The sequence below is a fragment of the Tupaia chinensis genome, unplaced genomic scaffold (genome assembly GCF_000334495.1).
Source record: "Tupaia chinensis unplaced genomic scaffold, TupChi_1.0 Scaffold145093_1, whole genome shotgun sequence".
Taxonomy (NCBI): Eukaryota; Metazoa; Chordata; class Mammalia; order Scandentia; family Tupaiidae; genus Tupaia; species Tupaia belangeri.
The window spans coordinates 2,203,216-2,230,444 of NW_006204954.1; the positions used below are offsets into that span (position 1 = coordinate 2,203,216).

The 27,229-nt window shown below is 39.3% G+C and overlaps 2 protein-coding genes across 5 annotated transcripts in view; one reads left to right on the forward strand and one right to left on the reverse strand.

Moving 5' to 3' along the window:
* The window catches only part of GFM2 (GTP dependent ribosome recycling factor mitochondrial 2), a 42,623-nt gene extending 31,277 nt beyond the window's left edge, over positions 1-11,346 (forward strand). For 3 of the 4 annotated variants that reach the window (XM_014583918.2, XM_006167793.3, XM_014583919.2), the window contains 4 exons: positions 4,772-4,951; positions 5,115-5,230; positions 9,916-10,098; positions 10,879-11,346. In XM_014583918.2, the coding sequence (XP_014439404.1) occupies positions 4,772-4,951; positions 5,115-5,230; positions 9,916-10,098; positions 10,879-11,016 (617 nt within the window). In that variant the 3' untranslated portion in view covers positions 11,017-11,346. The remainder of the gene's footprint in view (positions 1-4,771; positions 4,952-5,114; positions 5,231-9,915; positions 10,099-10,878) is intronic. The other variant, XM_006167794.3, reaches the window with a different exon arrangement.
* HEXB (hexosaminidase subunit beta) overlaps positions 11,296-27,229 on the reverse strand; it is a 27,520-nt gene continuing 11,586 nt past the window's right edge. The window contains exons 4-14 of the mRNA XM_006167791.3: positions 24,864-24,910; positions 24,509-24,619; positions 22,032-22,133; positions 19,809-19,938; positions 17,804-17,984; positions 16,018-16,104; positions 14,744-14,816; positions 13,414-13,588; positions 12,852-12,942; positions 12,364-12,468; positions 11,296-11,497 (exon numbers count right to left, since the gene is read on the reverse strand). Of these exons, the coding sequence (XP_006167853.1) occupies positions 11,437-11,497; positions 12,364-12,468; positions 12,852-12,942; positions 13,414-13,588; positions 14,744-14,816; positions 16,018-16,104; positions 17,804-17,984; positions 19,809-19,938; positions 22,032-22,133; positions 24,509-24,619; positions 24,864-24,910 (1,163 nt within the window). The 3' untranslated portion in view covers positions 11,296-11,436. The remainder of the gene's footprint in view (positions 11,498-12,363; positions 12,469-12,851; positions 12,943-13,413; positions 13,589-14,743; positions 14,817-16,017; positions 16,105-17,803; positions 17,985-19,808; positions 19,939-22,031; positions 22,134-24,508; positions 24,620-24,863; positions 24,911-27,229) is intronic.

Genomic DNA, 27,229 nt, shown 5'->3' on the forward strand with positions numbered 1-27,229 from the left:
AAAAACCTCCCCAAAAAAAAAAAAAATCATCTACGACTTTTTTTTCTCTCTCTTTTTCTGGTTTTAGTTGTTTAAAGTGGTGTCCATAATCACTAGTGTCTTCCAACAGAGCATACATTTTTTGTGTGTATGTATTTTTATTTTTTATGATTTTGTGTGTGTGTGTAAAACACAGAAAGCCCAATTCCATTTCTACCTGTAACATCTGCAGGCTGAGCCACTCCTCAGGTAGATGTGCTTTGCAGTGGTTGTGGGCTAGAATAAGCCATCGTTGTAGATGGCTTATCCTGATCTTTAACTACCCGAACAAATATAAAAATTTATAGTCTATGTTTTATTTTTTAACTCTATAAAGTGGTTGGAAAATCATGTCCACTATTTAATAAATATGGTAATTCAATGCTGATAGTGTTCTTGAGTAATGTAAAAAAGTTTTTATATTTCTGTTCTAGAATGTAAAAACTTAATGATTTTTCTGTGTATGATCATTTTATTTTGGTTCCCTTAAGCAAAATAACATGACTACTACTGTTATTCACTCCCATAGAGAAGACATGGAGAGGTTTGTGAAATAATGTAGGAAAAAGTTGTTTAGGATAAGAGGATGTCTTTTAGCATCTCATTCATTTGTGTGAAGTCCAGATGGTTATATTTCACTGAAACTTAAAAAATTAAACCAGCAGAATATAGAAGTAAATGACAAGGAGATTACTTTCTGGACAATGTATTTGGAAAAACTGAAAATACTAATGTCCACGCTGGTTAGAAGTTAATAAATTCCAGAGGAAAAGGTATCAGAAACAGGAATCTAGGAACATGAGTAAGTGAGGTTGGCGTCGCAGCCAGTAGCTATTCTGGAGGACCCTGTAATCAACTAGTGCTTGAAGGCCACATCTTCATGGAAGGAGTTAACTAGGAAATACCAACAAATCAGAAAGCAAAGGAACTTGTCTGTTTGGTTCTAGGGGCAGAGAGAAACATTTCTGAGAATTTCTAATCATAAGCTTTTGATAAAGATTTTTAGCTCAAATCCATGAAACCAGTACAACCTAGAAAACTTCAAACCAAGAAGAATTTAGTGTAAAGTGCTCATAGATCCACCAGTGTTATGCTAAAGAACTTGGAAAAATCAAAGAGCCTCTCTAGAAAAATGTGTCTTTAATCTAGGCTTCAAAGAAATCCCCACACACAAAGAATATGAACTCATGGGCCAGACCTTACTCTGGTAGTTAAGGGAGCCAGACCTCATGTTGCTGACTGCAATTCAAATCCCAGCCCCAGAGGCTTGAAAAACAAATCAGGTGCATGTGTGCGTCCAAAGTCCTGACAAGATGGAGAAATGGAGAAGGGTATTATTGTATGATCATGCTCCACTGGGGATACCTTCCTTCCCCATCTCTGTCTCTGATAAACGTTCACATTCTCTGCAACTGAAAAAAAATATGAACTCACAATTAAAAAAAGGTTTTAAATCATAAAACTGTAAGACAAAGCATAATGAGCAGAAATGTGATTGAAGCAACAAATATCAGAGTCAGACTAACAAAGGCTTCAGATTTTGTAATTATCAGGTACAGAATATAAGCTAAGTCTATTATTGTTGAAGAAATAGGGGATAGAAAGTATAAGTAATGAACAGGATACTATGAGAAATAAGCAGGCAATGGGAACTTTACAAAGTAGAAGAGTAGCAGCCCGGCAGATGGCATGGTGGACCCCCACATGGCTTACCGTGGTTTGAGTCCCACCCTAATGGCTTGCTTTCTCATTTTCCCTTTCTTGTTCTGTCTCTGGTCAAATAGAAAAAAATAAATAAATAAATTAAGTATTAATTTTTTTAAAAAAGAAAGAAGAGGAGTGGAATGAATGGTAGTTACCAGAGACTAATGAAGGTGAACAGGGAAAGGAGAAGTGCTGGTCAAAACGTATGAAGCTTTAATGAGACAGAAGGAATAGGTTCTGGTTCTGTGTTGCCTAGCACGGTGAGTATAGTTAATAATAATGTGTATTTCAAACTAGCTAAAAAAATTAATTTTAAATGTTCTCAGCACAAAGAAAGAATAGGTATTTGAAATCCTATGTTAATTGGTCTGGTTTGACCACTCCACAGTGTGTACATGTAACAAAATATCATATGTATCCCATAAATATATGCTATTACTATTTGCCAATTAAAAAGAAATCTTAAGGGCCCAAAGGTGTTGTGGAGGTTAAGGCAGCTAGATCCCACATGGCCAAGTCTACAGTTTGTGTCCTGGACCTAGTGGCTTGAAAATCACACTGGGTGCATGTGTGTGCATGCCCAAAATCCCAAGAGGAGACTGGAGGAGAAGAGATTGAGGTGTGGTCATCCCCTCTGTGGGGTGATATCTCTCTCTTTCTCTCTCTCTCTCCCCGTCTCTGGCAAGTGCATGCATCCTACAGCAAAGAACTTAATAAAAAGAAAGAAAAACTTAAAACAGAAAACATCAGCAATGCAGTATTACGCTGTGAGAGAAGACAGAAGATGCTCAAATAAGTGATGGGGTGGGGAGGTATAGCATAATGACGAAGGAACCAGCTTAGAGAAGCTCCACTGACCAGATCTGGATTCATTTGTTAGAACACCAAGATAATTAAGCACAAATTTTATAGCACTGAGAAAAAACAGGAATTCACAAGTTCGTGTTAATAGTATGTAGCTAACCAATTAGCTGGGAAAGAAAAGGGAGGGCTCTTTCTTACAGTAGAGTGCCAGGCACTAATTGTTAGATGTCATAGAGGAGACCGAGTGAGAACATGCCCAGGATTACTTCCATAGACATGTGGAGCAGAAAAGGAAAAGCCAAGTTGCAGAATACTTATCAGTATAATAACAAACTCAGAACGAAGCTGAAGTCAACTACATTGTTTAGAGATGCATGTATTTGTGAAACGATGTTAAAGAAAACCTCGGATGGGCCACCCTGTGGCCTAGTGTTTAAGGCATCTGAATCCCTCATGGCCAACTGTGTGGTTCAAGTCCCAGACCAGTGGTTTGAGAAACACACCATGCACGTATACTTACATGCCCAGAATCTTGAAAGGAAGGAGAAATGGAGAAGGGATTGCATCATGGCCATGCCCGCTGGGGGATTCTTTCTTTCTAGCACACTCTCTGGCAAGCACATACACCCTATGGCAAAGTTTAAAAAAAAGAATCATGGGAGTGATAAGATATGATAATGGTTGCTTCAGAAGGTGTCTAAGCACTGGATGATACTGTTTCATTTGTAGTTTTAAATTTCATTAATGCTTGCTTTATTTTTAGCTTACATATTTTTTTGAGGTTTTTGCCTTAGGATGTGTGTACTTGTTGGAGAGACAGATACAGTGAGAGGGAAAGTGAGAAATCACCCCCCAGGGAGATGGCCATGCCACAATCCCTTCTCCACTCTCTTCCAGGATCTTGGACACGAACACACATGTGCTTGGTTTGAATTTGAAGCCACCAGGTCTGGGACTCTAACTATGGTTGGCCTTGTGGGAGTCCAGTGACATAACTGCTACACCATCTGCTGGTCCCATACATATATATTTTTAATATTTTTGTTTTTAGTTTGCCAGAGGGCTTATGTCTCACCAGGGAGACACACAGAGGGAGAGAAAAAAAAGCACCTCCATGCCCAGTGGGGCATAGTCACACCATAATCCCTTCTCATTTCTCCATCCTATTGGGATTCGGGACACATGCACACTTGCCTGGTGTGTTTTTCAACCACGCAATCAACCTTGTGGGATCTGACTACCCCAACTACTAGGTCATGGGGCCACCTTCATGTATTTTTAAATATGAAATATTTCATAAAAGCAAGCCTACACAGGAATTATGAAGAATTGTAGACTATAATTAAGGTGTAGTTTTGAATTTGGACCACAAATCAATGTATTACATGGCCATTTATATAAATACAGCATAGTTTTCCTTTGGAGAGGTTTTTGCTATACGGTGCGTGCGCTCTCCAGAAAGAGAGAGGCAGAAAGCTAGAAATCACCCCTCAGGGGGGATAGCCATGCTGCAATCCCTTCTCCTCCAGTCTCCCTTGGGATCTTGGGCATGCACGCACACACATGCACATGCACCCGGTGTGAGTTTAAGCCACCCGATCCGGGACTCAAACTGGTCGACTACATGGGAGTCCAGCAACATAGCCATTATGCCAACTGCTGGTCCCGTAGTTTTCATTTTAGTAAAATATTGGAGATTGGTAGCAGCTATTGGTTATTGGCAAATGGAAAATCATGTTTTCAGTTATACAGCAAACACTGTACTTGTTTTTTGGGGAAAGAAATCATAAAATCCATAAAGTATACACGAAATTGAACAGTTTGTGAATTGACAGGGTTGAAATCCTTTTAAATCTTATTAGTTAATCTTTTGCCCTCTTTAAATGTTTTATAATTTGATAGATTACTTTTTACTAGAAAGCTGGCAAGTAAAAGAATTTTAAAGATGTTTTGAAAAGTTTAAATGTATAATCTTCATGTCATGTGCCTCAACACATCTTAACACTAAAGCAATATCAATAGGAGATTCAGAGCAGATTTTTAACATTGATAAACAGAGGTTGATGTTTTGTTGATAGAACTGAGCACTCCTTTTTGAAATACTGTATTTAGTGCCATTATTAATAGTCTCTCTTATTTTCTATGGGACTTTGAGCTTGTTGATTGTAATTTTGCCAATTGTGATGCCTTGACACATTTCCAGAACAAATATCTGAGGTATTTTTTTCAATTTGTTTTTTTACAGATACTTTAGATAGAACTTTAGGAGACAAAAGGCATCTCGTGACTGTAGAACTAGAAGCAAGGCCAGTTGAAACACCGTCAGTTATGCCAGCGATCGAGTATGCCGAAAGTCTTAGTGAAGACCTTTTGAAGGTTTTCCAAGAGGCCATTGAAAATGGAATCCACAGTGCATGCCTCCAGGGTAAGGTGCTCAAGTGAGTTTAAGCCTTAGTATTGCACTTGCCCCTTAATTACTCCTTACAGAGGATTTCATTCTTTTTCTTAATTTTGTTAGTATTTCCTATTTCTTTGCACTTCTTACTGCATATCGAGTGCTGGGCCAATAATTGTTTTCCCTTTGCTAGGACCACTGCTTGGATCCCCAGTTCAAGATGTGGCAATTACTTTGCATTCATTGATAATTCATCCTGGTACCTCCCCAACTATGATTTCTGCCTGTGTCTCTCGATGTGTACAAAAGGTATGGAATCATCCTAATCCCTTTTGCTTTAAGGTAACTCTCCTGAGTCGAGTTCCACTGATCTTGCAGTCATTGTGCTTACAGCACCTTCCCTATGTCTTTGCCTCCTGGACATTATGGTTGAGTTATTGAGAGTTCTTATCATGGAGAATCTTTGATTTCTTAATCACTAGGTTTTTATTTGATAGGCGATCTTAGAAATTGCTATTTAATACAGGTTGCTGTGGAAATATCCTGCAATCTTGTCAAAGAGGCAAGTTTTCTTCAGTGACATTTCTGTTTTCTTTCTCTCAGACACACAGCAAGCTTTGCGGTTTTGAGTAGATGTCAGATCTGTAGTTAGGTTGGCTCCAGACATACTGGTTCCAATTTTGGATTTTTATGTTTATTCAAGTAAGATCACTTTAATCAAGGACCCCTGGAATTAGATAAGGCCCAGTGAATAGCAGATTTAGGGTAAGCATCTTTCCTTCTCAAAGGTTCAAGCAATGTGTCTTCTCTGTGTGTTTCCCTGGGAGGATGTCCTTGGGTACCATGGGTCCCCTGCTTCCTGCCTCAGTAATCTACCAGAGCTGGATTAAGGCCCGGGAATGTGGTGTACTAAATGTGAGTCCATGCACTCTTCTGAGTTTTTGAATACCCTGGTTTTACAGATGATTGATTTTGTATTGTAATAATAGACTTTATAATAATTTTCTCATGGTTGTACTGTATTTGAGACACAATTTTTATAGTCTTATTTTTCTGCACGTTTTATTGATTCACGAAATACCTTAAACTAAAAATACGGACAAAGCTAGAAACTAGTTACAAGTGCACTATAATTTTCTTCTGAAGCATTTTTTTAAATTAATTAATTTACATTCATTCCCCAAGCATCGTTACAGCATACAAAATGTGATTTCTCATCCAGAATATACTGCATAGTGGCTTAATCACGCATGTTATCGTCAATAATTTTCCATTTCTAGTTTCATATGGATAGATAGATGTGTGTGTGTGTGTGTGTGTGTGTGTGTGTGTGTGTGTGTATTTTTTTACCCCTATTTCTTACCCTCTGCCATTTCCCTCCCCGCACTGTCTTAGGTGTCTACGGTTGTTTTCCATTTTTTTTATCCCCACATTTTATTGATTCACAAAATTTCTTAAATAACCTAACTGCTTTCACCAGCAAGTTCAGCTGGTATATCTATGAATACATGTCTGACTTTAGGTGTGAAATTCTGAGTAGAATGAATAACTCTAAGGTAGCACCTAGCTGTTGCTATATAGCTTACCACAGTCATTTTTTAATTTCAAGCAAAGCAATTTTAGCTTAATAAATCAAACAAATGCTAAGGAACTTTGCTTAAAACTTAAAGCCAGGGAACAGGTTAGGATTCTATTTAAATAGTAGGTACATGAACCTATCGGCAGCTCAAGACAGGACAAAAATCCTTAAAACCAGAAAACAAAGCCTAGAAGAAAATAGCAATGTTTTAGCCAAAAGTCATAAAATGCTATTTCACCATCTTATAGTCTTATTCAAATCCATAATTATTAACCTAAATACCCCAAATCTTGACTTAAAAAGGCTAAACTTATTATTTTTTATATGTGTTTGAATTCATACTCTTAAAAAGCTTTTTGATTAAAAAAAAAAAACTATGCTTTGAAAAAATAATCTGAATATTGTCCATCTAAGAGTGTAATTAGAAATACCATCTTCAAAGTAGTCATAGTTACGTTGAGGACATTCACCTTCAAGTATTTTTTAGAATTCCTCCTGAAACTAGTTTTAATACTGAAATAGTAGTAATTGAAAGATGATGTGGGGCCAGCAGGTGGCATTGTGGTTAGGGGTGCTGGACTCCCACATGGCTAACTGGGATTCGAATCCTGGACCAGGTGGCTTACTTTCTCACTTTCTCTCTCTCTCTCTCACTGGTCAAATTAAAATAAATAAAGTTAAATAAAATAATTATTTTTTAAAAAGCTGATGTAATGTTTCTAAATTAACCTTAAGCCCTAAGTATATTTGCCTATTTTGCAAAATGCAAAATGCCTTCTAAAATGAAAAAAACTATTCATAGATTTCAAAAATTTTTGGTACTGGACCAGCAGTTGGTGCAATGACTATGTCACTGGACTCCCATGTAGTCGACCATGGTTCGAGTCCCAGACCTGGTGGCTTGAACTCTTGCCAGGTGCATGTGCATGTGTGCCCAAGATCTTGAGAGGAGAATGGAGGAAAAGGAATTACAGCGTGGCCATCCCCCCTGAGGGATGATTTTTCGGTTTCTGTATCTCTATCTCTCTCTGTTTTTCTGGCGAACGCACGCACCCTATAGCAAAAACCTCTCCAAAAAAATATTTTTTGGTACCAAAATAAACTCATGCTTTATTATCTTTTTAAGAATTATTTAATTGGGAACCAGCAGTTAGCGTAATGGCTATGTCACTGGACTCCCATGTAGTCAACCGCGGTTCGCGTCCCAAACCTGGTGGCTTAAAACTCACGCCGGGCGTGTGTGCGTGCGTGCCCAAGATCCCGAGAGGAGAATGGAGGAGAAGGGATTGCGGCGTGACCATCCCCACTGGGGGGTAATTTCTCGCTTTCTGTCTCTCTGTCTCTCTCTGTCTGTCTGGCGAGCGCACACGCCCTATAGCGAAAACCTCTCACAAAAAAAAAAAAAAAGAAAAAAAAAAAAAAAAAAAATTATTTAATTTTATTTATCTTTTTTTTTTTTTTCCATTTGCTATAGGACATGTGCTCACCAAAGAGAGAGAGAGAGAGAAGGCCATCTACTAGGTCTGGGATTTGAACTACAGTTGGCCTGTGGAAGTCCAGCGCCTCAACCACCATGCTACCTGCTGACCCCAAGCTCATACTTTAATTCTACTTTCCCCATGAACTGTTTGGATTTTCCTCACACTCCTATCATTGTTAAGCTTCATTTAGTGGGGAAACTTCTCTCCTTATGAGACTTCATGGTTCTACATACATTTATTGAGCTTTCCATGTCATACTTAGATTTTACTGGGCACAAATAGAACAATTTTATTTTTGACGTAAAGGAGCTTATGATTTTTAGTAAAGGAATTAAAGACAGCCATGTTGCCAAGGTATTAAAATAGGTGGAGTACCATAAAAGTTGGGAACTAGGGCATTAGGGAAGATCCTTGGGAGGAAATTAATATTTGAGTTATGATTCTGGAGGGTGTGGGCATGGTAGGGGACATTCCAGGCAGAGATAAAAGCAAAGTTTAGCTGTAAAGTTCCAGACAGGAGAAGTATAACCAATAGGGTACAGAAAGGATTGGAGTAGGGAAGAGATAGGTCAGGACAGGAAATGCACAAAGGGGTGAACTAAGACACCTGCACTAGAAATGGAAATCTTTCTAGCTTCCTTGGAAAAGGGAAGTCAAAGATGCATGTCCACATGAACTGAACTCTAGTGGTGCCAGAAACTGAAAAATACAAGAGCACAGTGTTTGGAAAAGAAAACGAAGCGCTCAGTTTAGGACACGGGAGAGCTAAGGCCATCCAGACTCTCCTACAGAGGTCAGTAGAATATAAAACTAGAGCACACAGAGACTGGGCCAGGAGGACTTAAAGTCTGAGGTAGCCATGTAGAGTTCTGTGACCAAGTGATGGTGCCAAGGAAAAGATTACGAAGAGAGAGCAAAGGACAGTTTGATGAGCACAGGATGTCTAACATAGTTACACAGAATCCAACCCTTTTCAGTTTTAGCATTTTCCCCTTTTTTACCTTTTTCCGCTCCATTTTATTCTGAAAGACATTTTCCATTTTCCTTATTATTTTCTTTTTGTGTATGTTTTTGGCTCTGAAGTCTATGATTCTAAAAAGATAGTTACACAAGAACTTCTAAATAGAATGTTTCTACTAATTTGTTGAATTAATTCCTTTTTAAGCTCTTGTCTTTACTTTCTTTCCTCCTTGATTATAGACATCATGAGCAGAACTGTGATGTTTAAATATGAAGAAAGATGGGAACCAGCAGTAGGCGTAACGGTTACGTCACTGGGCTCCCATGTAGATGAATGTAGTTTAAGTCCCAGACCTGGCAGCTTAAAACTCATGGGAGACGCATGTGTGTGTGTGCCCAAAATTCTAAGAGGAGAATGGAGGAGAAAGGATTGTGGCATGACCATCCACCCCGAGGGATGATTTCTCATTTTCTCTCTGACTCTGGTCCCATGTTCACAGGAGCTCTATATAATCAAACTTTATTAAGTACCCTTTGCAATGTAGAGAGAGTTAAGACAATGTTATGTCTTGGCTAGAGCCCTAGGCTTAATTAAAGAGTATGGGCACTATTTTGACCAGCAGTTGGCATAATGGCTATGTCGCTGAACTCCCATGTAGTCGACTGCAGTTTGAGCCCTGGACCCGGTGGCTTGAACTCAACACCGGGCACGTGTGTGTGCATGCCCAGGGTCCCGAGAGGAGAGTGGAGGGGAAGGGATTATGGCGTGGCCATTCCCCTTGGGGGTGATTTCTCACTTTCTGTCTCTCTGTCTCTCTCTGTCTTTCTGGCAAGTGCACACGTCCTATAGCAAAAACCTCTCCAAAAAGAAAAAAATAAGAGTATGGGCACTATTTGTTTTCATAAATCTTCTTCTAATAGAGATTTGATTTCCAAATTAGAAAAGCATGATTAACACTCTGTAATTTCTTTAGGCCCTAAAGAAGGCTGATAAGCAAGTTTTAGAGCCTCTGATGAATCTCGAGGTTACAGTGCCTAGAGATTACCTCAGCCCTGTCCTGGCAGATCTGGCACAAAGAAGAGGAAACATTCAGGAAATCCAGACTCGTCAGGACAACAGAATTGTTATTGGATTTGTTCCCTTAGCCGAAATTATGGTAGGTACTTAAGTGACGGAAAAACACACTCCTTTTTTAAAAGAATTATTTTATTTGACCAAGAGGGATAGAGTAAGAGAGAGAGAGAAAGGGAAAGTGAGAAAGCAAGCCACCAGGTCTGGGACTCAAACCACGGTTGGCCATGTGGGAGTCCAGCATCCTTAACCACCACGCTACCCGCTGGCCCCCACATGTTTTATTTTTTAATACAGGGGATATAAGAGCCAAGTGAAAACAGGCAGTCAGTAATAGTTGAAAGAAGCCTCAGGGCTTTGATTTAGAGAATGCATGTTACGTCTCAACCATCAGGAACAGTTAGGATTCGGATTTAAATTGTTGGACAAATCCAGGGATTACAGCGCTTCAAGGAGTTCTTTTCAATCCTAGGACCACAGAGGTTGAGGTATACCACAGCAAAATGTGGCACCTGGGTACCAACAGATCTAGCTCACGAATGCCAGGACCACAGGATATGTCCTCCACAATGTTTTTATATCCAATGTTTCTGGGATGGGGGGAGGTTCAATGATCTATTTGAAGGAAGTGAAACACAAGGCTTAAATCTGGTGATAATCAGGGTCGGCAGGGGGCACGGTGGTTAAAGGCACTGGACTCCCACATGGCCAACCATGATTCGAGTCCCGGACCTAGCAACTTGCTTTCTCACTTTCCCTTTCTCTCTCTTTCTGGTCCAATTAAAAAATAATAAAAAGTGGAATTAAAGAAATAAATAATCCTTTTTTCAAAAATCTGATAACCAACTTAAATTATTTCAACTAGGGATACTCAACTGTGCTTCGAACATTAACATCAGGCTCAGCTACTTTTGGCTTAGAACTGTCTTCTTACCAAGCCATGAATCCTCATGACCAAAGTACACTGCTCAGCCGGAGAAGTGGCTCGACCCAAGTGTCTTAGGCCCATTCAGGAGCAACTATCTGCTTCATTTTCAGTAAGAACAGTTTGTATTGTTTTATTTCTTGGACAAATAAATTGCTGTTTTCAGTACATTCAAAGAGCTAGGTAATAGGTGTTACTTGGAAACTGACAATGGCACTGGAGTTAACTATTCTAATAAAATGTGTTTTGTTATTCAGTGTGAATGTACTTTAACCATGTTGTTCATCTATGAAGTTATTATCACAAGGTTTTGTTTTTTAAGCTTCTCTCACAAGAAAGACACCAGTCTTCTATATGTAATTTAATTAAGAGGTGCAATCAATAAAAAGATATATTTTATTCAAAAAAGTCTAAATCTTAGTTCACATGATTTTAGAATCAAGTTGATTAGAGTGCAGATTGCTGTGGCCTTTTCTCTTCCTGTTTGTTTGGCTCACTTTATACTTGGTCGTCATAGTCACAGTGTCCAACATAAAGTGGTTCGGCAGCTATTCCACGTCTGTAGACAGATAACATGAACAAAAGATGTTTAGATTGACATACTTCATCTGCCAACTTAAAGGAATTGAGGAACTTAAATTTATTTTTTTCAGAAGAGAGATTTTTGCCACAGGGCGTGTGCACTCGCCGAAGATACGGAGATAGAGAGATAGAAAGTGAGAAATCACCCCCGGGGGGATGGCCACCCACATTCTTTTCTCCTCCATTCTCTTCTCAGGATCTTGGGCATGCATAACACACGCGTCTGGTGTGAATTTTAAGTTGCCTGGTCTGAGACTCAAACTGTGGTTGGCTACATGGGAGTCCAGTGACAGCCATTATGCCATCTGCTGGTCCCGAGTAGATTAAATTTTAATCACCAAATCAAAGTCTTTATTACTGAGCAAAAAGGGAAAAAGTCATTCAAGATTGTTAAAGTGATTTAAGATGGAGTTGTAAATTCTACCAACATATATCTATAAAGTAGTCATAAGTCCAAATATATATTATTCTCTTATCTACAAAAATAATCCTTAGTTTCTAATTAAATCACTACTTCTTAGATGACATTTCTAACTATAGGAGGAAAAAAACCCTAAGAAGCTAACACCAAGTAAGGTTAGAAATCTCAATGGACTTAACAGTACTAGCTCAAAAAATACTTCTCTTGGGACCATGTAGTCGACTGCGGTTCAAGTCCCAGATCCGGTGACTTGAATTCACGCTGGGCGTGTGTGCATGCGTGACTAAGATCCTGAGAGGAGAAGAGATTGCAGTGTTGCCATCCCTCCTGGGGGGTGATTTCTCGCTTTCTGTCTTTCTGGCAAGCGCATGCGCCCTATAGCAAAAACCTCTCCAAAAAAAAAAAAAAAAAACTTCTCTTACCTGACCATTCTGCAGCGGTGCCTTGTTAGTCTGCTGTAGGCGTTACCTATATTTGTGACATTTTTATGACTCCAGAGTCTCTCACCAACAGCGCTTGCCCGAGGCCTAAAATTAAACCACATGTTCCCCAAAACTTTAAAGTCATGTTTTTAAAGTAAGTATCTAAATCATATTCTTGGGGAAAACTCCTAGTGCTTTCCTATTTGGATAAAGAAGGGTACTTCCTCCCCCTTCCCCAGAGGGCATGTGTGTTCAGTAGAGGAAGAGGAGAAAGTGTCCCCCATGGGGAATGGTCACAATATAGTCCCTTCTCCATCTCCCCCTTCCTTTGGAATCATGGGCATGTAGGCACGTGTGCCCAGAGTGTTTTTCAAGCTGCCAGGCTCAAACCACAAAGTTGGCCATGTGGGATCCAATTGCCTTAAGCACCAGGCTACGGAACCAGCCCGGCACCTTAATTCTTAAATGTTATCACTTAAATGCCATACCATAATCTTGGAATGAGGTTAGTTGCATCCACATATTCTCCCCATAAACAAGCTTCTCCACCAATGACGAGCTTTTTCTGTTCGTCAGACCCTGCATTAAAATCATCAGATTGATGTAAGTTCAGCAGTTTCAGTTCAGGTTTAATTTGAGATAATACTGATTTCTCCGTCTAGTCTTTATGCTAGGGCAAGTTCTCTAGAGTAGTCTGCAGGATTTGCGAGGTGTTCGTGGCTGTGCACAAGAACAGGTGGCAGACTATTCCTTCCCCTGGCCTTGGTTTATAGTGCATATTAGCGTACACAAATCACGTGAGCATTAAAGACACTGTTTCAGGCCCAGCTCTGGTGGCCTGGGTAGTAGGGCACTGTTGTGCAGTATCTTCTAGCAATAATACGGTTTCTTTCTCAGAGTTTAAAATGATAGCAGTCGTTGTTATTTTAATACAAAAATCAAGGATCAAAATAAAATAAGATAGTAGGTAACACCTGCATAAGGATTCTTGGGCAGGGGATTAGGGGAAGAGAACTAACAAACCGAGGTATTAATGATTGTTTTACTTACCTTGAAAATCAAGAGGTTCCACTCCATAATAGTTTTTCCAGTCTTGCCCATAACTAATCAAATCCAAGTACCAAGGAGACGAAAGGATTACAGGGAAGCCAGCCTCTGTCACTTTACTGAGCTCGTCAGTGTACCCGTTACCTTTCCATACTTCGATTACTGTGCCCGGCTGAAGCTAGGAAAGTAACACGTTGGAATACATATTATTGGGTCTAGCAAACAGAGTAGATGAAATGGAAAGCCTAAGGCATTATGGCTGTAAATGTGCTGTGAATGCACTTTTTTGTTTTTTTAAGTTTTCTGTAGGGCACATGCACTGCCAAAGAGAGAAAGTGAGGAGGCGCTCCCCAGGGAGTGCGGGGAAGTGAGTTGGCAGGCAGCTCGTGGGAAACCGTCCAACAGCATTCTCTACAGTCTTCTCCATTCTCTGGAGAGTCTGAGCACACATGCACATACGCCTGGTGTCTCTCAAGTCACCAGGTCTGGGACTTGAACCGTGTCGTTGGCCGTGTGTGAGCCAGCCACCCCAACCCCCATACTACCTGCTGGCCCCCAAGGAATGTAACTTTTTAAAGATCCTTAAAAAACATGTATACATTTTCTTTCCCTTCTCCGTCAGAGTCACTGCCATATGGTATTCACTGCAGGAACTCAGACTGAAAGTTTCATCAGCCTTAAGGTTGGATATTTAGCTTCTGCCTTTATGTGGCAACATGTAGGTTCAGAGACTGAGGCTTAAATTTGCATTTTAGTCTCATTTTTGCTACCCATGTTTTACTTTGAAACTGTGAGTATGTCATGTCCTCTCTGCAAAGGTAATACTAGTAGCTGGACTTGCCAGTACACATTGTCTCAAGGAAAATAAAGGATTTGGACTATGTCAGTGAGATAATACCATTTTTTAAAAGTAAATATTGCCGATTGGGGCCAGCAGTTGCTGGGGTGGTTAAGGCGCTAGACATTCCACGTGGCCCACCACGGATCAAGTCTTGGACCTGGTGGCTTGCTTTCTTACTTTCCCTCTCTCTCTGTGTTCTCTCCGATCAAATTAAAATAAATTAATGAATACATAAAATTAAATAATTCCTTTTTTTTAAGTATATATTGACGATTGATCTTAATACATAGCTACCTTAGTAGTAATAAAGACTTGTTTGTTCTTATCTGTTTATTTTGCCCCTCAGGCGAAAAAAAAAACTTAATTCAAAGTTCACAAAGCTCGATTTGTGATTAATGATAAGACGACAGGGGAGAAGGACAGGAGGGCGAGATGAACAGGTGGAAGCAGTCTCATATCATCTGAATCACATGCAGCCTTCACAACTCTCACCTGTCCGTGGTCATCAAAAACCTCTTGCCAGACAATGGATCTCTTGTTTGTGGGTGCAACAATATCCAAAAGCCTAATATTAAAAATAGTTGCAGTTATTTCCAATGGGTTTTAAATACATGTCTTCTAAGGACTACCTTTAGCACTGGGAAGTGCCAAGCTCTCTAGCAGGACCAGCTAACGTGGGGTAGTGGTACAAGTGGTTCTTTTCAGCACCTGGCATAGAACCGAGCATAGTCCAGGGGTTTCACAGTCACTGCTGAGGGAAGGCGCTAAGCATGCCCGAGACAGGTGGGGGGGCCTCAGACTGAGTTGGTAGACAACCCATGGGAAACTGTACAACAGCACTCTCTGGTAATTTCACGGACATCTCATAATAAAGGAAACCATAATCTAGTCTGTCATATCACCCAAATGACGTTCAGTAGTTACTAATGTTCAGTCCACAAATATTTACAGATATTTAGACAGTACCAGCTACTCTGTATGATAAATAAGATCAGGCTGTATCACAAAAAGCTGATGAGGAAAAGTCTGGAATCTGGGCTTGCTAAGTGCAACGTTTAGAGCTGCAGTTGGCAAACTACAGCCTGCAGCCTGTTTATATACGTCTCATGAGGTAAGGATGGTTTTCACACTTGTAAAACACTTTTTTAAAAACAGAAGGATGTGCACCCATATATGGCTCATGAATCCTAAAATATTTACTCTCGGCCCTTTATGAAAAAAGATTGTTGCTCTCCAGTATAGAGCAGCCCTGTACCTGAACTTGCTGCAGTGACAGCATTCTGCAGGTGCTTTCTAGCATGGCAGCCACCCGCCCCAGCTGCCTGTGAAGTGTGCCTAATAACACCTGAGATGCTGAATTGTTAACTTTACATTTTAATTAACTCAAACTCAAGCAGCCGTATGTGGCTATGGCTACTATATTGGACAGCACAAGAACAGAGCAAAAGATATGCTGGAATTGACAGAAGGCATGAATTCCAGGGGCTGGGCAGTGGTGAAGACTTCCCAGGGTAGCCAGGACATTGAATTGAGTTCTCAGAATAGACATCTGCAATCCTGTATCTCAGCAGTTACTACAGAACACTCAGTCCCCTTAGAGATTAAAATAAGCAATGGATATTGCTTCCTTCTTTAATGATTTTTCACAACACTTAACTTTGGCACGGGGTGCACAAAAAATGAAAAAAAGCACAGAACTTAGTAATAGTTTAGTTTTTTACAAATAGCATTGATGAACTACACAAATAGGCTTTCAAATAACTTACTTTTGAATATAGTAAGATTGTAGTTTTTTAAAATCTTTTCCAAAGCCTTGTCGCCTCATGAAATCTAGGATGTTTGGATTTGATTCCCTTAAACAGAAACAGTGATTAAAATTTCATTAAGTTTTATATGCCCAATCTATTTTTTTTAATAGAAGTTTTTTGCCTTAGGGTGCATGTCCTTGCCAGAGAGAGACAGAGACAGTGAGAGGGAAACCGAGACATCATCCCCTAGGAAGGACATGCCACAATTCTTTCTCTCCCCAGGATCTTGGGTATGCATGCACATGCATCTGGTGTGAGTTTGAAGTTACCACGTTCAGGACTCCAACCGCCAACTACGGTTGGCCATGTGGGAAGTCCGGTGACATAACTGCTATGCCACCTGCTGGTCCCTGTCCAACCTATTTTTAAAGCATCACATATCCCTAACATAGTTGTGCAGACTTTAAACTATTAAAGTTTACAAGGAGTAAAAAAAGCTTAAACACTGAATAATTAATGTACCACTGCAAATGTTTTCCTAATTTTCCATTGTAAATACAAACTTTTTACAAAAGCTAATTTCCCATAAAAAATAGCTTTCCCAAACCCCACCTTGTGTATCCACCTAAGGCTATTTCTAAAGATCTTTTAAAAATTTTTATTCATTCATTATTATTATTTTAATTAGGTCAGAGTGAGACACAGAGGGGGAGGGAAAGTGAGAAAGTACGTCACCAGGTCCGGGACTTGAACATGGTTGGCCATGTGGGAGTTTCCAGCGCCTTAACCACCACATCACCTGCTGGTCCCATTCAAAAAAACATTTTTAAGAATTACTTAATTTTGTTAATTATTCTTCAATTTGAACAGAGAGGGAGGGAGAGTAAGAAAGCAAGCTACCAGGTCCAGGACTTGGAACTGTGGTTGTCCATGTGGGAGTCCAGTGCCTTAACCACCATACCACCTGCTGGCCCCTCCAGAGAATATTTTGCTTGAAAAAATTGCCCATTTAATCATGACTTTCTTTCACTAAAGATATTCTCAATCACTATAATCTTTTATAATCTTTTATAATCATTTTTCACCTCTATTCCTTCCTGAACTTTCACTTTGTCACACCACCAAAATGTACATTCTACAAAAATCCACCATCTCAGGAGCTGTGTTGCCCACATGGAACCCTTACAAGGACCCAGCCTCGGTGGTACAGGCAGTAGTATCTTTAAACCCTTATAGCAGAGATGTTGCCCTCAAATCTTCCTTTTTCATATGGAGCCCTCTACACCTACTTCAGTGCCACTGTTAAAAAGAAAAAAAATGAGGGATCAGCAGTTAGTGTAATGGCTATGTTGCTGGACTCCCATGTGGTCAACTGTGGTTCGTTTTCGGACCCGGTGGCTTAAAACTCATGCCAGGTGTGTGTGCATGCCCAAGATCCTGAGAGGAGAATGGAGGAGAAGGGATTGCAGCGTGGCCATTCCCCCCTGGGGGGTGATTTCTCGCTTTCTGTCTCTGTCCAAAAAAAAAAAGAGAGGGGTTTTGAACCAAACAGGAGGTATGGTAGTTGGGAAAACTGGATCCACACAACTGAGTCTTGGACCTGGTGACTTGGGAAACATGCCAGGCACATGTCCGCATGTACCCAAACTCTCAGGAGAATGGAGGAGAAGGGAGTGCAGCCTGGCCATCTCCCCTGAGGAGAGGGGGTGACTTCTCACTCTGTTCTTCCCTCTGTCCCTCTCTGGTGAGCACATGGGCCCTTGAGCGAAATTTAACAAGAAAAATGAGTTTTAAAAAATCATACCAACATTTAAATTCCACTTCATCTCCTCCCAAATGAATGAATTCATCTGGAAACACCCTACTAATTTCTTTGAACAGTGCAGTTAGGAAGCTGTAAGTGGTATTCAGAGTAGGGTTTATAGGTCCAAAAGTGCCTGACTGCTTTTGTCCAACGTAACATGGAGTCAAGAGTCCTCTCTGACCTAGAAGAAAGAAGATTCTTTTTTTAAAGACGTGTATTAATCACAAAGGCCTGGATTTGCACATGACTATATTACTTTATTTTGCTGAACCTATAAGAAATTTTGTATACAAAAGATAAGCACTTTTAGTTACCGTGTAATTTCTTCCAAATAAAATGAGGGAGAATTGCTTCCTTCCTGCATCCTGTCTCTTTATCTCCTGTTTCCCTTCCCATCCAGTCTCTGAGATTGTTACCCATTTCAAATAATTGACCCAAATCTTGAGTTTGCCCAAACCCTTTTTTGAGCTTCAAATTCCCTACTGAATAAAACTAGAAATCCTAGCTACACTTCAAATATGATCTCAGAAAATTCCAATTCTCTATTCCCTTAACTCCATTCTCTACCTTCTGGTTTTTGAAATTCTAGTAAGGGTTCCACATCCTCATAGAGTCTGCAACCTTTTCCTGCTTCTGGTGTCCATCAGTTGCCAAGTTCTATCGATTTGCCAAGTGTCTCTTAGTTCTGCCCATTATTTTCCATTTCTGTGATCACTATCCTAGTCTGTGACTTCAGTCTCTTTCCCCTTCGATTGTAGTCTGACACTTTTTTTCTTTTTAATTGCCAGAGGGCACATGTGCTAGCTAGAGAGGTAACAGAAACAGAACGATGGGGAGAGGGAGAGAGCACCCCTAAAGGGTATGCTTATGCCACAGTCCCTTTTTCATTTCTCCATCCTGTCGGGCTTTGGAACATGCATGTACACAGGCCCAGCATGTTTTCCAAGTCCCCAGTGCTGTTGGCCATGTGGGATCTGGCTCCCCTAACCAGCAGGCTACTCTGACTTTCACAAAGGTTGTCCCATCGCGTCCCTCCTTTGTTTAGAAACTCACTGGTTTATACGTGTCCTGTCAAAACCCCGCTCCTTACTCAAGGTCCTCTACAATGTATTTTCCTATGTTTACTTCCCCCTACCCCCCCATTCTCTCATGTCTACCCTAATAATATTTATTAAGGAATTTAAATGCTAAACATTTTGCTATGTGCTTTACATTCACTTTTTAATTCACAAAAAATGATCTGATGGCTACTATGAACAGTCTCATTTTAGGTGGGGAAACCGAAGATGTTATATAACTTTCCCAAGGTTACCCAGTTTATCAATGGCAGAAGCAGGACTCAAACTCAAGCAGTCTGGCTGCGGAGCCTCAAGTTCTTAGCACCCGATAGACCCTCCTACTCTTTGTTACACTTTACTCCAACTAAATACTTGTCTAACATAACGATATTTTTTGATCTCTAAAAAGCATCTTAAGTGTTACCTCATCTGTGAAACTGTTTTCTTGAATTAACGTGGCTGTACTTGTAATCTTTTTTTATGTTTTTTATCTCTGGTATTTATACTTCAGGCAGTACTACCTAGACACTGTGAGTTGCTTACACTAGATACGTAACAGTTATTGAATTGTATCTGTCCATAGTGCCACCATTGTGCAAATCACAAGGAAGAACGAAATGAACAAACACAAAGTCATAAAATAAGAGAATCAACATCTCAAATGTTCTCTCTCTACAACTTGTAAAGCACAAACTCCTGGCCCTGTGTGGTGGTGCACACATGGTGCCACTGCTTGGGAAGCTAGAAGCCACGTAAGAGGCATAGGCTTGGTTCCCAGGCCAATGTGAATATGCTGGTGTGGTGGCACATGCCCATAATCCTACCCAATTGGTAGGCTGAGGCAGGAGGATCACAATACAGTGAAATCCTGTCACAAAAAGCCTGTTAATGTCTTTTTTTCCTCTTCTCTCTCCAAAGGTGAAGGGCTGTAGACATAAACTCCTTACCTTTTCCCCAAGACTGAGTATGTCCAGGGGTATCAAATTCTGGTATGACTCGAATCCCTTGAAATCGGGCATATTCAATCACCCTCTTGACATCATTTTGTGTATAAACATGAGAAAAAGAATAGCTTCCCTGTAAAAGACCCATTTGTTCAAATTAAAATGGACAAAATGGATTTGGTTTTACACATGGTTAACAATGCGGTATGCACTTTGATAGCCAATCTTCCCACTCACAATGTATTAAACAGCCCCATGCGATGTTGGATGACTCATTTAAAAATAATACAGTGCTTTAATGCCAGTAGTAGAAAAACTATACAAAACAAAGCAGATGTCTCCTAAATAACACAGACCCTAAGGATGATAGCCATTTTGGGGCTTTTGTCCTATTATTTGTTTACTGTAGGTTAATGACCTACTTTCAGAGTAAACCCCAGATTTCTGAAAGAACTATCTCCGCCAGTGCCTTCCATTTCAAGAATGTCTACTATCCCTGCTTCAACTTGACATAACCACACAATAAAACAGAAATAAACTGTCTCCAAAGTGAAACCTCTGAACACCTTGATCCTCTCAATTTTAGAATCCAAATTCACACATTGTTACTGGGTAATCGGTAGAGTCATGACATATCTTTCTGATTTTCTATGCAAAAATGCGTCATGACTTTTCTGATGACCCAGTACAAAGCGTAGCTGTTGTTTTTCAAAGTCACTTTCATTACTGTTAGTGACGTGATTGTTTTTAAGACTACTTCAATCCCTTTTATTTGGAGCTTAGTATTGCTTTTAACACTTAGCACACTTCTCAAAGCATAGTTCTAAAAAAGTGCTCTTGTCCTGCAAGTCCTGGAATCAAATACCTAATCAAGACTAGATGCAACTTATAGTTAATTGTAAATACAGAAGATGTAAATTCACAAGTTGCAGATACAATAAGCAAAAACCAGGCCAGGAAACTGGAAAACACATGACTCAGTTTCTGCAACAACAAATTACAGGGGAAAAGAGATTGAGGGGTGGGGGAGACTTATAGAACAAAAGAAAATTGATATTTATTAACCAACCACAGTAGTGACCTCAGCTGCATCCCAGTGCAAATATTGTGTTGTTTTTTTTTTTAAAGGAAAAAAAGACACTGGGGAAAACATGAATACTGGTTGATTATCTAAGAGATTATAACTTTTTGGTTGCAATGATGTATTGTGGGCTTAAAAAAATGCTGTTTACTAGCAAGAGATAAATGATACTTGATTCAAAATAATGAAATGGAGTGTAAGTGATAAAATATTGGTCATGTATTGACTACTAAAGCTGGGTGATGAGAATGTGGAAATTTGTTAGATAATTCTATGTATATGTTTAAACTTTTTCATCATAAAAGGTAAAATGAATGCAAACAAAAACACATGCATTGCTAGGATTTCAGCCTGTACTGCATAATCGTTGGAGAAAGTTTTAGAATTGTAGCAAGAGCACAGAATTTAGAGCCCTGGCTCTGACCCTTGCAACTTCAGACAAGGCACTGAATTTCTGGAGGTCAATCGCTTTCTTTGTATTACAAGGGGATTAAACCAGGTAACATTGAGGGTCCCTTCCAGCTCAATTGGTCTATAGTACAGACAGTATGAGCACTTCTAACTGAAACCACCAGTATTTTCTAAGAGCTCTCATCTCTAAAATTCCTTGCTTTGTATAGTTTCTCAGAAAAAGAAATTGTTATTTACAGATTTACATACAGATTTGTATGAGGGGACTTCAGAAAATCCGTGGGAAAATGGAATTAAAGTAGGAATGTATTTTTGCACCACAAAGAAATTGATATCCATACATAGTTTTTCATAATACACATTTTTCATAAACTTTTTGAAGAGTCCTCACATACCATTGGACTGTTTGGTAAATATGTTAACTGTACATCAACTGTGAATTACTCAGGTTTTCTACATTAAAGTTTTAAAATTTTATACTGCCCCTAGAAACTTAACATTTACGATAACATTGCATTAAGAAGTACAGACAAAACTGGTATGACAAAAACATAACAGTTTTATGTATATTTAAAATGCCACACCCTAAAAAAAATTCATAGCCAGAAACATCTAACTTCGATAGTATGATTCTATACATACTATACATAAGAAAAAACACTGAAGCTACAAACTTCTAATGAAGCTATATCAGGTACTTTTGTAGGCAGACTGCAGTAACACGGATCACTCACTTTTCCGCTTAACTGAGGAAATGTCATGCTCTGAAAAGGGAAAGACTGGTCATCAACTATGTGCCAGTGGAGAACGTTGAACTTATTAATAGCCATGGCATCCTGCAAGCAAACAGGTTAAAAATTACATACTGCAGATGGAATGCACAATCCATAGTACACATTTCTGTTGGAATGCTTCCAAAAGTCTGCTTCCTCTCAAAATTTTTCAGCACAGAAAGAACACCGGAAGTATAGAGTCATCATCGTATATACTGCACTGCATGTCACTATTCAAAACGCCGATTCAGACTTGTCATGCATTCTAGACTGTGAAGTATGACTGTGCTCTATGGGAGGGGAGCAAACATAAATTCCCAGGATTTAGAGGTCTGCAAAGAATGAAAAGTAGTTCTTGGCTGCTATTGCTACTATGTTTGGAAATAGAGCAGAGCAAAAATGGAGCACTCATTAAGTAAAGGTGTATAATTCCCACAATTCTGAAATTTGACTGCCAACCCAATATCGTTCCCATTAAAATTCCCAGAGAAATTTTTGGGTACGTTAACATACTGATTTTAGGTATACTCTGGAAGAATAAATAATATGATAGTTATATAAAATAGAAACAGACTACTTTATAAAAAAGATTAAAAATAATAAGGGTTTATAAAAAAGATTAAAAATAATAAGGGAGAGGCTGGCAGATGGTATAGTGATTAAGGTGCTGGACTCCCACATGGCCGACCATGGTTCAAGTCCCAGACCTGGCGGCTTGCCTTCTCACTTTCCTTTTCTCTGTCTCTCCCTGGTGAAATTTTAAAAGTTAATTAATTAATTAATTGAATTATTTTTAAAATTATTATTATGAGGGGGGATTTGCCCTACTAGATAATCAAAACTTAAAGCCTCTCTCCACCTTCTTGTGGGCTGAAGGGATCTGGCCATTGCCATTGGGAAATAGCTACACACAAGGGACTGTGCAAGTCAATGAAGACACTGAGGACACTAGAAGGGTTTGCACTGAGACAAAGGACCAAATGTGAAGCTGGAATTAAGCAGATTAGTATAAATTGTGTTTAACACAGGCCATGGGCTAGGAAACTTTTAACATAAGGGCCTGATAGTAAAATGTTTGGCTTTGTAGGCCATACAGTTGTGTTGCAACTATTCCACTCTGTAGTTGTAGAGTGAGACAATATGTAACGAATGTATGCAGCTATATTCCAGAACACTTTATTTGCCAAAATGGGTGGGAGACTGGATTTGACCCTTGGGGTGTAGTCTGCCAGCTTTTACAGTCAACTTCTGATTAGACAGATACAGAAACAAAAAGACATGAACGTACGTGTTCATATAAATATATATGTACACACGCTTTCTAGCTGTGTCTGCTGAGAGGCCTAGACGCAAAGACACCCTCGTAGCAATGATCGCACTTACTGCCCAGATTTTGGTTTCAAAATATTCACTACTAAAAGGGGTTTATCCTTGAAGAAAACAGTTATAGTCAGCCTTATTCCTAACTCCTATCCCCTCTGAGATTCCATATTCCTTTCAAACATATCCCTAGTATAAAGCAGCTCCTAGATTTCTTTCTATGTCACTTTTTTAAAAGTGGCTATCACAGGGAACCAGCAGTTAGCATAATGGCTATGTCGCTGGACTCCCACGTAGTCGACCGTGGTTCGTGTCCCGGACCCGGTGGCTTAAAACTCACGCCGAGCGCGTGTGCGTACGTGCCCAAGATCCCGAGAGGAGAATGGAGGAAAAGGGATTGCGGCGTGACCACCCCCCCTGGGGGGTGATTTCTCGCTTTCTGTCTCTATGTCTCTCTCTGTCTGTCTGGCGAGCGCACGCGCCCTATAGCGAAAAAACCTCTCAAAAAAAAAAAAAAAAAAAAAGTGGCTATCACGGGCAAGCTGGTAGCATAATGCTTGAGGCATGGGACTTCCAAATGGCCAACCGTGGTTTAAGTCCTGTACCTCGTGGCTTGCTTTTTCACTTTCCCTCTCTCTCTCTCTCTCTCTGGTAAGTGAACATGCCCTATAGCAAATTTAGTAATAAAAGAAATAATTATTAACATGAATTCTTTTTTTAAAAAAGTGGATATCACAAAATTGAAGGACACTAACTAGAAGTATGGTGATAATGTATTCCTAACCCAAAGTTGAGATATGTGATTTGATGAATGAAAGTGCACACAGGGGGCCACTGGCAGGACTAAACTATCTGTTACCCATCTTAGCTAACTATATGCTGTGTGTGGCCCTCCCTAAGAAACAGGAGAGTGATTCCTGAAGAGGAGCCTCCACTTCACAGCTAAGGAAATATGCCTTTCTGGGGAGAGAAGAAAGCCCAGTTTGTATACTTAGTATAAGAAAAACAATTGTCCTATTCCAGTCTCCATAACAGTGTAAGTGACCACCATAAAGTAAAAGCATGAACAAGACACATCTTCAGAACAGATAGTGGATTAGAATAAAGTAGTTACCTACCAGAACTTTAAGAATAATCCCAACTGGCAGATAGTGTCTGGATGTATCAATTAAAATCCCTCTGTGAGGGAACCTTGGAGAATCAATGATGCTGGATTCATTGATAGTGAACTGCAAGACAAAATAAAATTTTGATTTAGCTGTAGAATTTTCTCTTGAGCTCAGTGCAGAATACCATCTTGCTATATAAATAAGTACTAGATAAAAGATTAATTTGGAACAAAACAATGAAATTTATATTTACCAGCTAAGATAAATATTTGGGGAAAAGAAGCAATAGCTATGCTGGTTATATTTTTATAGTAGTAATATGTCCATCCAACAATTTTTAGTAACATATGATAATTATACTTACAGTTCCATAAGAATCTTGATAAATTAACTGGCTGAAGGTCTCTAAACCTGAGCAAAGTAAAATTTATTGCATTAATTTATAAAACAACAAATTGAGACAGTATTAGTTATATTACCCAAATATAAACTTATAACGTGGTAAAGCAAATAAAATTAAATGTGATGTTCTACCTACCCTAAATATAGTGTTATACCTACACCCTCTAACATATATCCTAAAATCAAAGACGGATTTTTAAGATATCCATTACCTTCTTTATCCACCTAATGAAGGTTATTTCTTCTTTATACCCTCACCTTGGGTTTTGTTTGAATGTTAAACACAAAAGGAAAATACCGATTTAATAAAATAAAATGCCTTGGGGACCAGCAGGTGGCGTGGTGGTTAAGGTGCTGGACACTCCCACATGGCTGACCATGGTTCGAGTCCCAGACCTGGCAGCTTCCTTTCTCCCTTTCACCCTTTCTCTCTCGCTCTGTGTCTCTCTCTGGTCAAATTAAAATAAATGAATGAATAAATAAAATTAAATAAATAATAATTTTTTAAAAATAATAAAATAAAATGCCAGTTCCTTAGTTATAGCATAATCAGAAAGAATTTTTATGATCACATATTATAGTCACACTTAATAGAGGAATAAAAGACTCAACAAACATCACCATGAAACTATAAATAAAGCCTAATTTACAACTATTAGTATTTAACTAATAGCTGCATAGACTGTCCCCCGAATATTTTTTTACTCAAGTATAATAGATTATCCCCTTAACACAGAAGATTTCAGGCTAAATCCTTTTGCTGGCCTTGACTTTATAAAAATTCATCATTCTAACCAACAGCCACATAGTTGGGAAATTTTTAAGAATAGTTCAGAGCTATTTTTACTGTGCCCTTCTCTTTCCCCATCTCCCCCAAATACAGATTCACCCTAGGGAGAATAACTGACATTTTCTGCTGAGTAGTAATACACTCACTTACCAGTTTAGAGTACATTACTTTGAAAGTCCCCTGGTAATCAGAAAATGAAGTCTTCTTGGACTAGAATTTATCACTATACACTCTCTAGAGGTCTTTATTTTGGTATGGATCAGAACAAACATCTTAATAGGAATCTGTTCTCTTTAACAGACCTCAAATAAGACAAGCAGATCAGACTAATAAAAGCTTAAAACCACCTAATATTTTATATAAATTATTTAAATAACAATGATGGCAGTTACATTTCTATAATAGTAAATATCTATCTATATTTTCATATTCTATTTTTAAATAGAATTATAATCTTAGCATTCTTATGGCTATAAAGACATATATTAGGTTGTCAGAAAAGTCATGATGTATTTTCTATGCAAAAATGTGTCATAACTCTCCCAGCAACCCAATAGCGTAACAATGATTATTTTAGATAACACTCAACCTGAGTCAAATCCAAAGATGTTTTAAAATTTTTAGCTGCTATGACTTCGGTTGGTTAGCTCACATTTTTAAAGCCCCCCCTCTTTTTTCTTTTGTTTGTTTAATTTATTCATTTCTTCCATGGGAAACAGAGACAGGACCACCGATGGAGGATTTTTGGCTTTGGAGGTTTTTTTTGAGAGAGATTTTTGCTCTAGGGTGTGTGTGCTCACCAGAGAGACAATCAGAGACAGAGAAACAAAAAGTGAGAAATCACCGCCCTGGGGCATGGGCACACCGCAGTCCCCTCTTCTTTATTCTCTTGGGATCCTGAGCATGCACACACATGCACCCAGCATGAGTTTTAAGCCACTGGGTCCGGGATTTAAACCATGGTCAACTATGTGGGAGTCTAGTGACTCAACCATTATGCTATCTGCTGGTCCCTTAAGCCCCTTTTTTTAAAACCCTGCTCTGTGTGGGGCCAGCAGGTAGCATTGTGGTTAAGGAGCTGGATTTCCACATGACTGACTGTGGTTTGCCTCCTGGACATACTGGTTTGAAACTCAGACTGGGCATATGTGCATGATTGCCCAAGATCCCAAGAGGAGAATGGAAGGGAAGGGACTGTGGTGTGGCCATCTCCCCCGTGAGGTAATTTTTCACTTTCCCTCTCTGTCTGTCTCTGAGGAGCACACATGCCTTATGGCAAAAGCCTAAAAAAAAACCCTTGCTCTGTGGTAGTCAGTACAATTTCTTACCTACCTAGAATAAGAGGTAAAAGAAACTTGAACAGCAAAAGTAAATGCCCTGATGCCAAAGACCCCGAGATTTACAAGAAAAACTTTTGAGCTTCCTCTCCGCCCACTGCCTCTTACCAACTCTTTCTACCCCTGTTCCCATAAAAATGGTTATATATTCAAGTCTATGGAAATTTTAAACTCAGGAAGAGAGATGCTTGCTATGGAAGG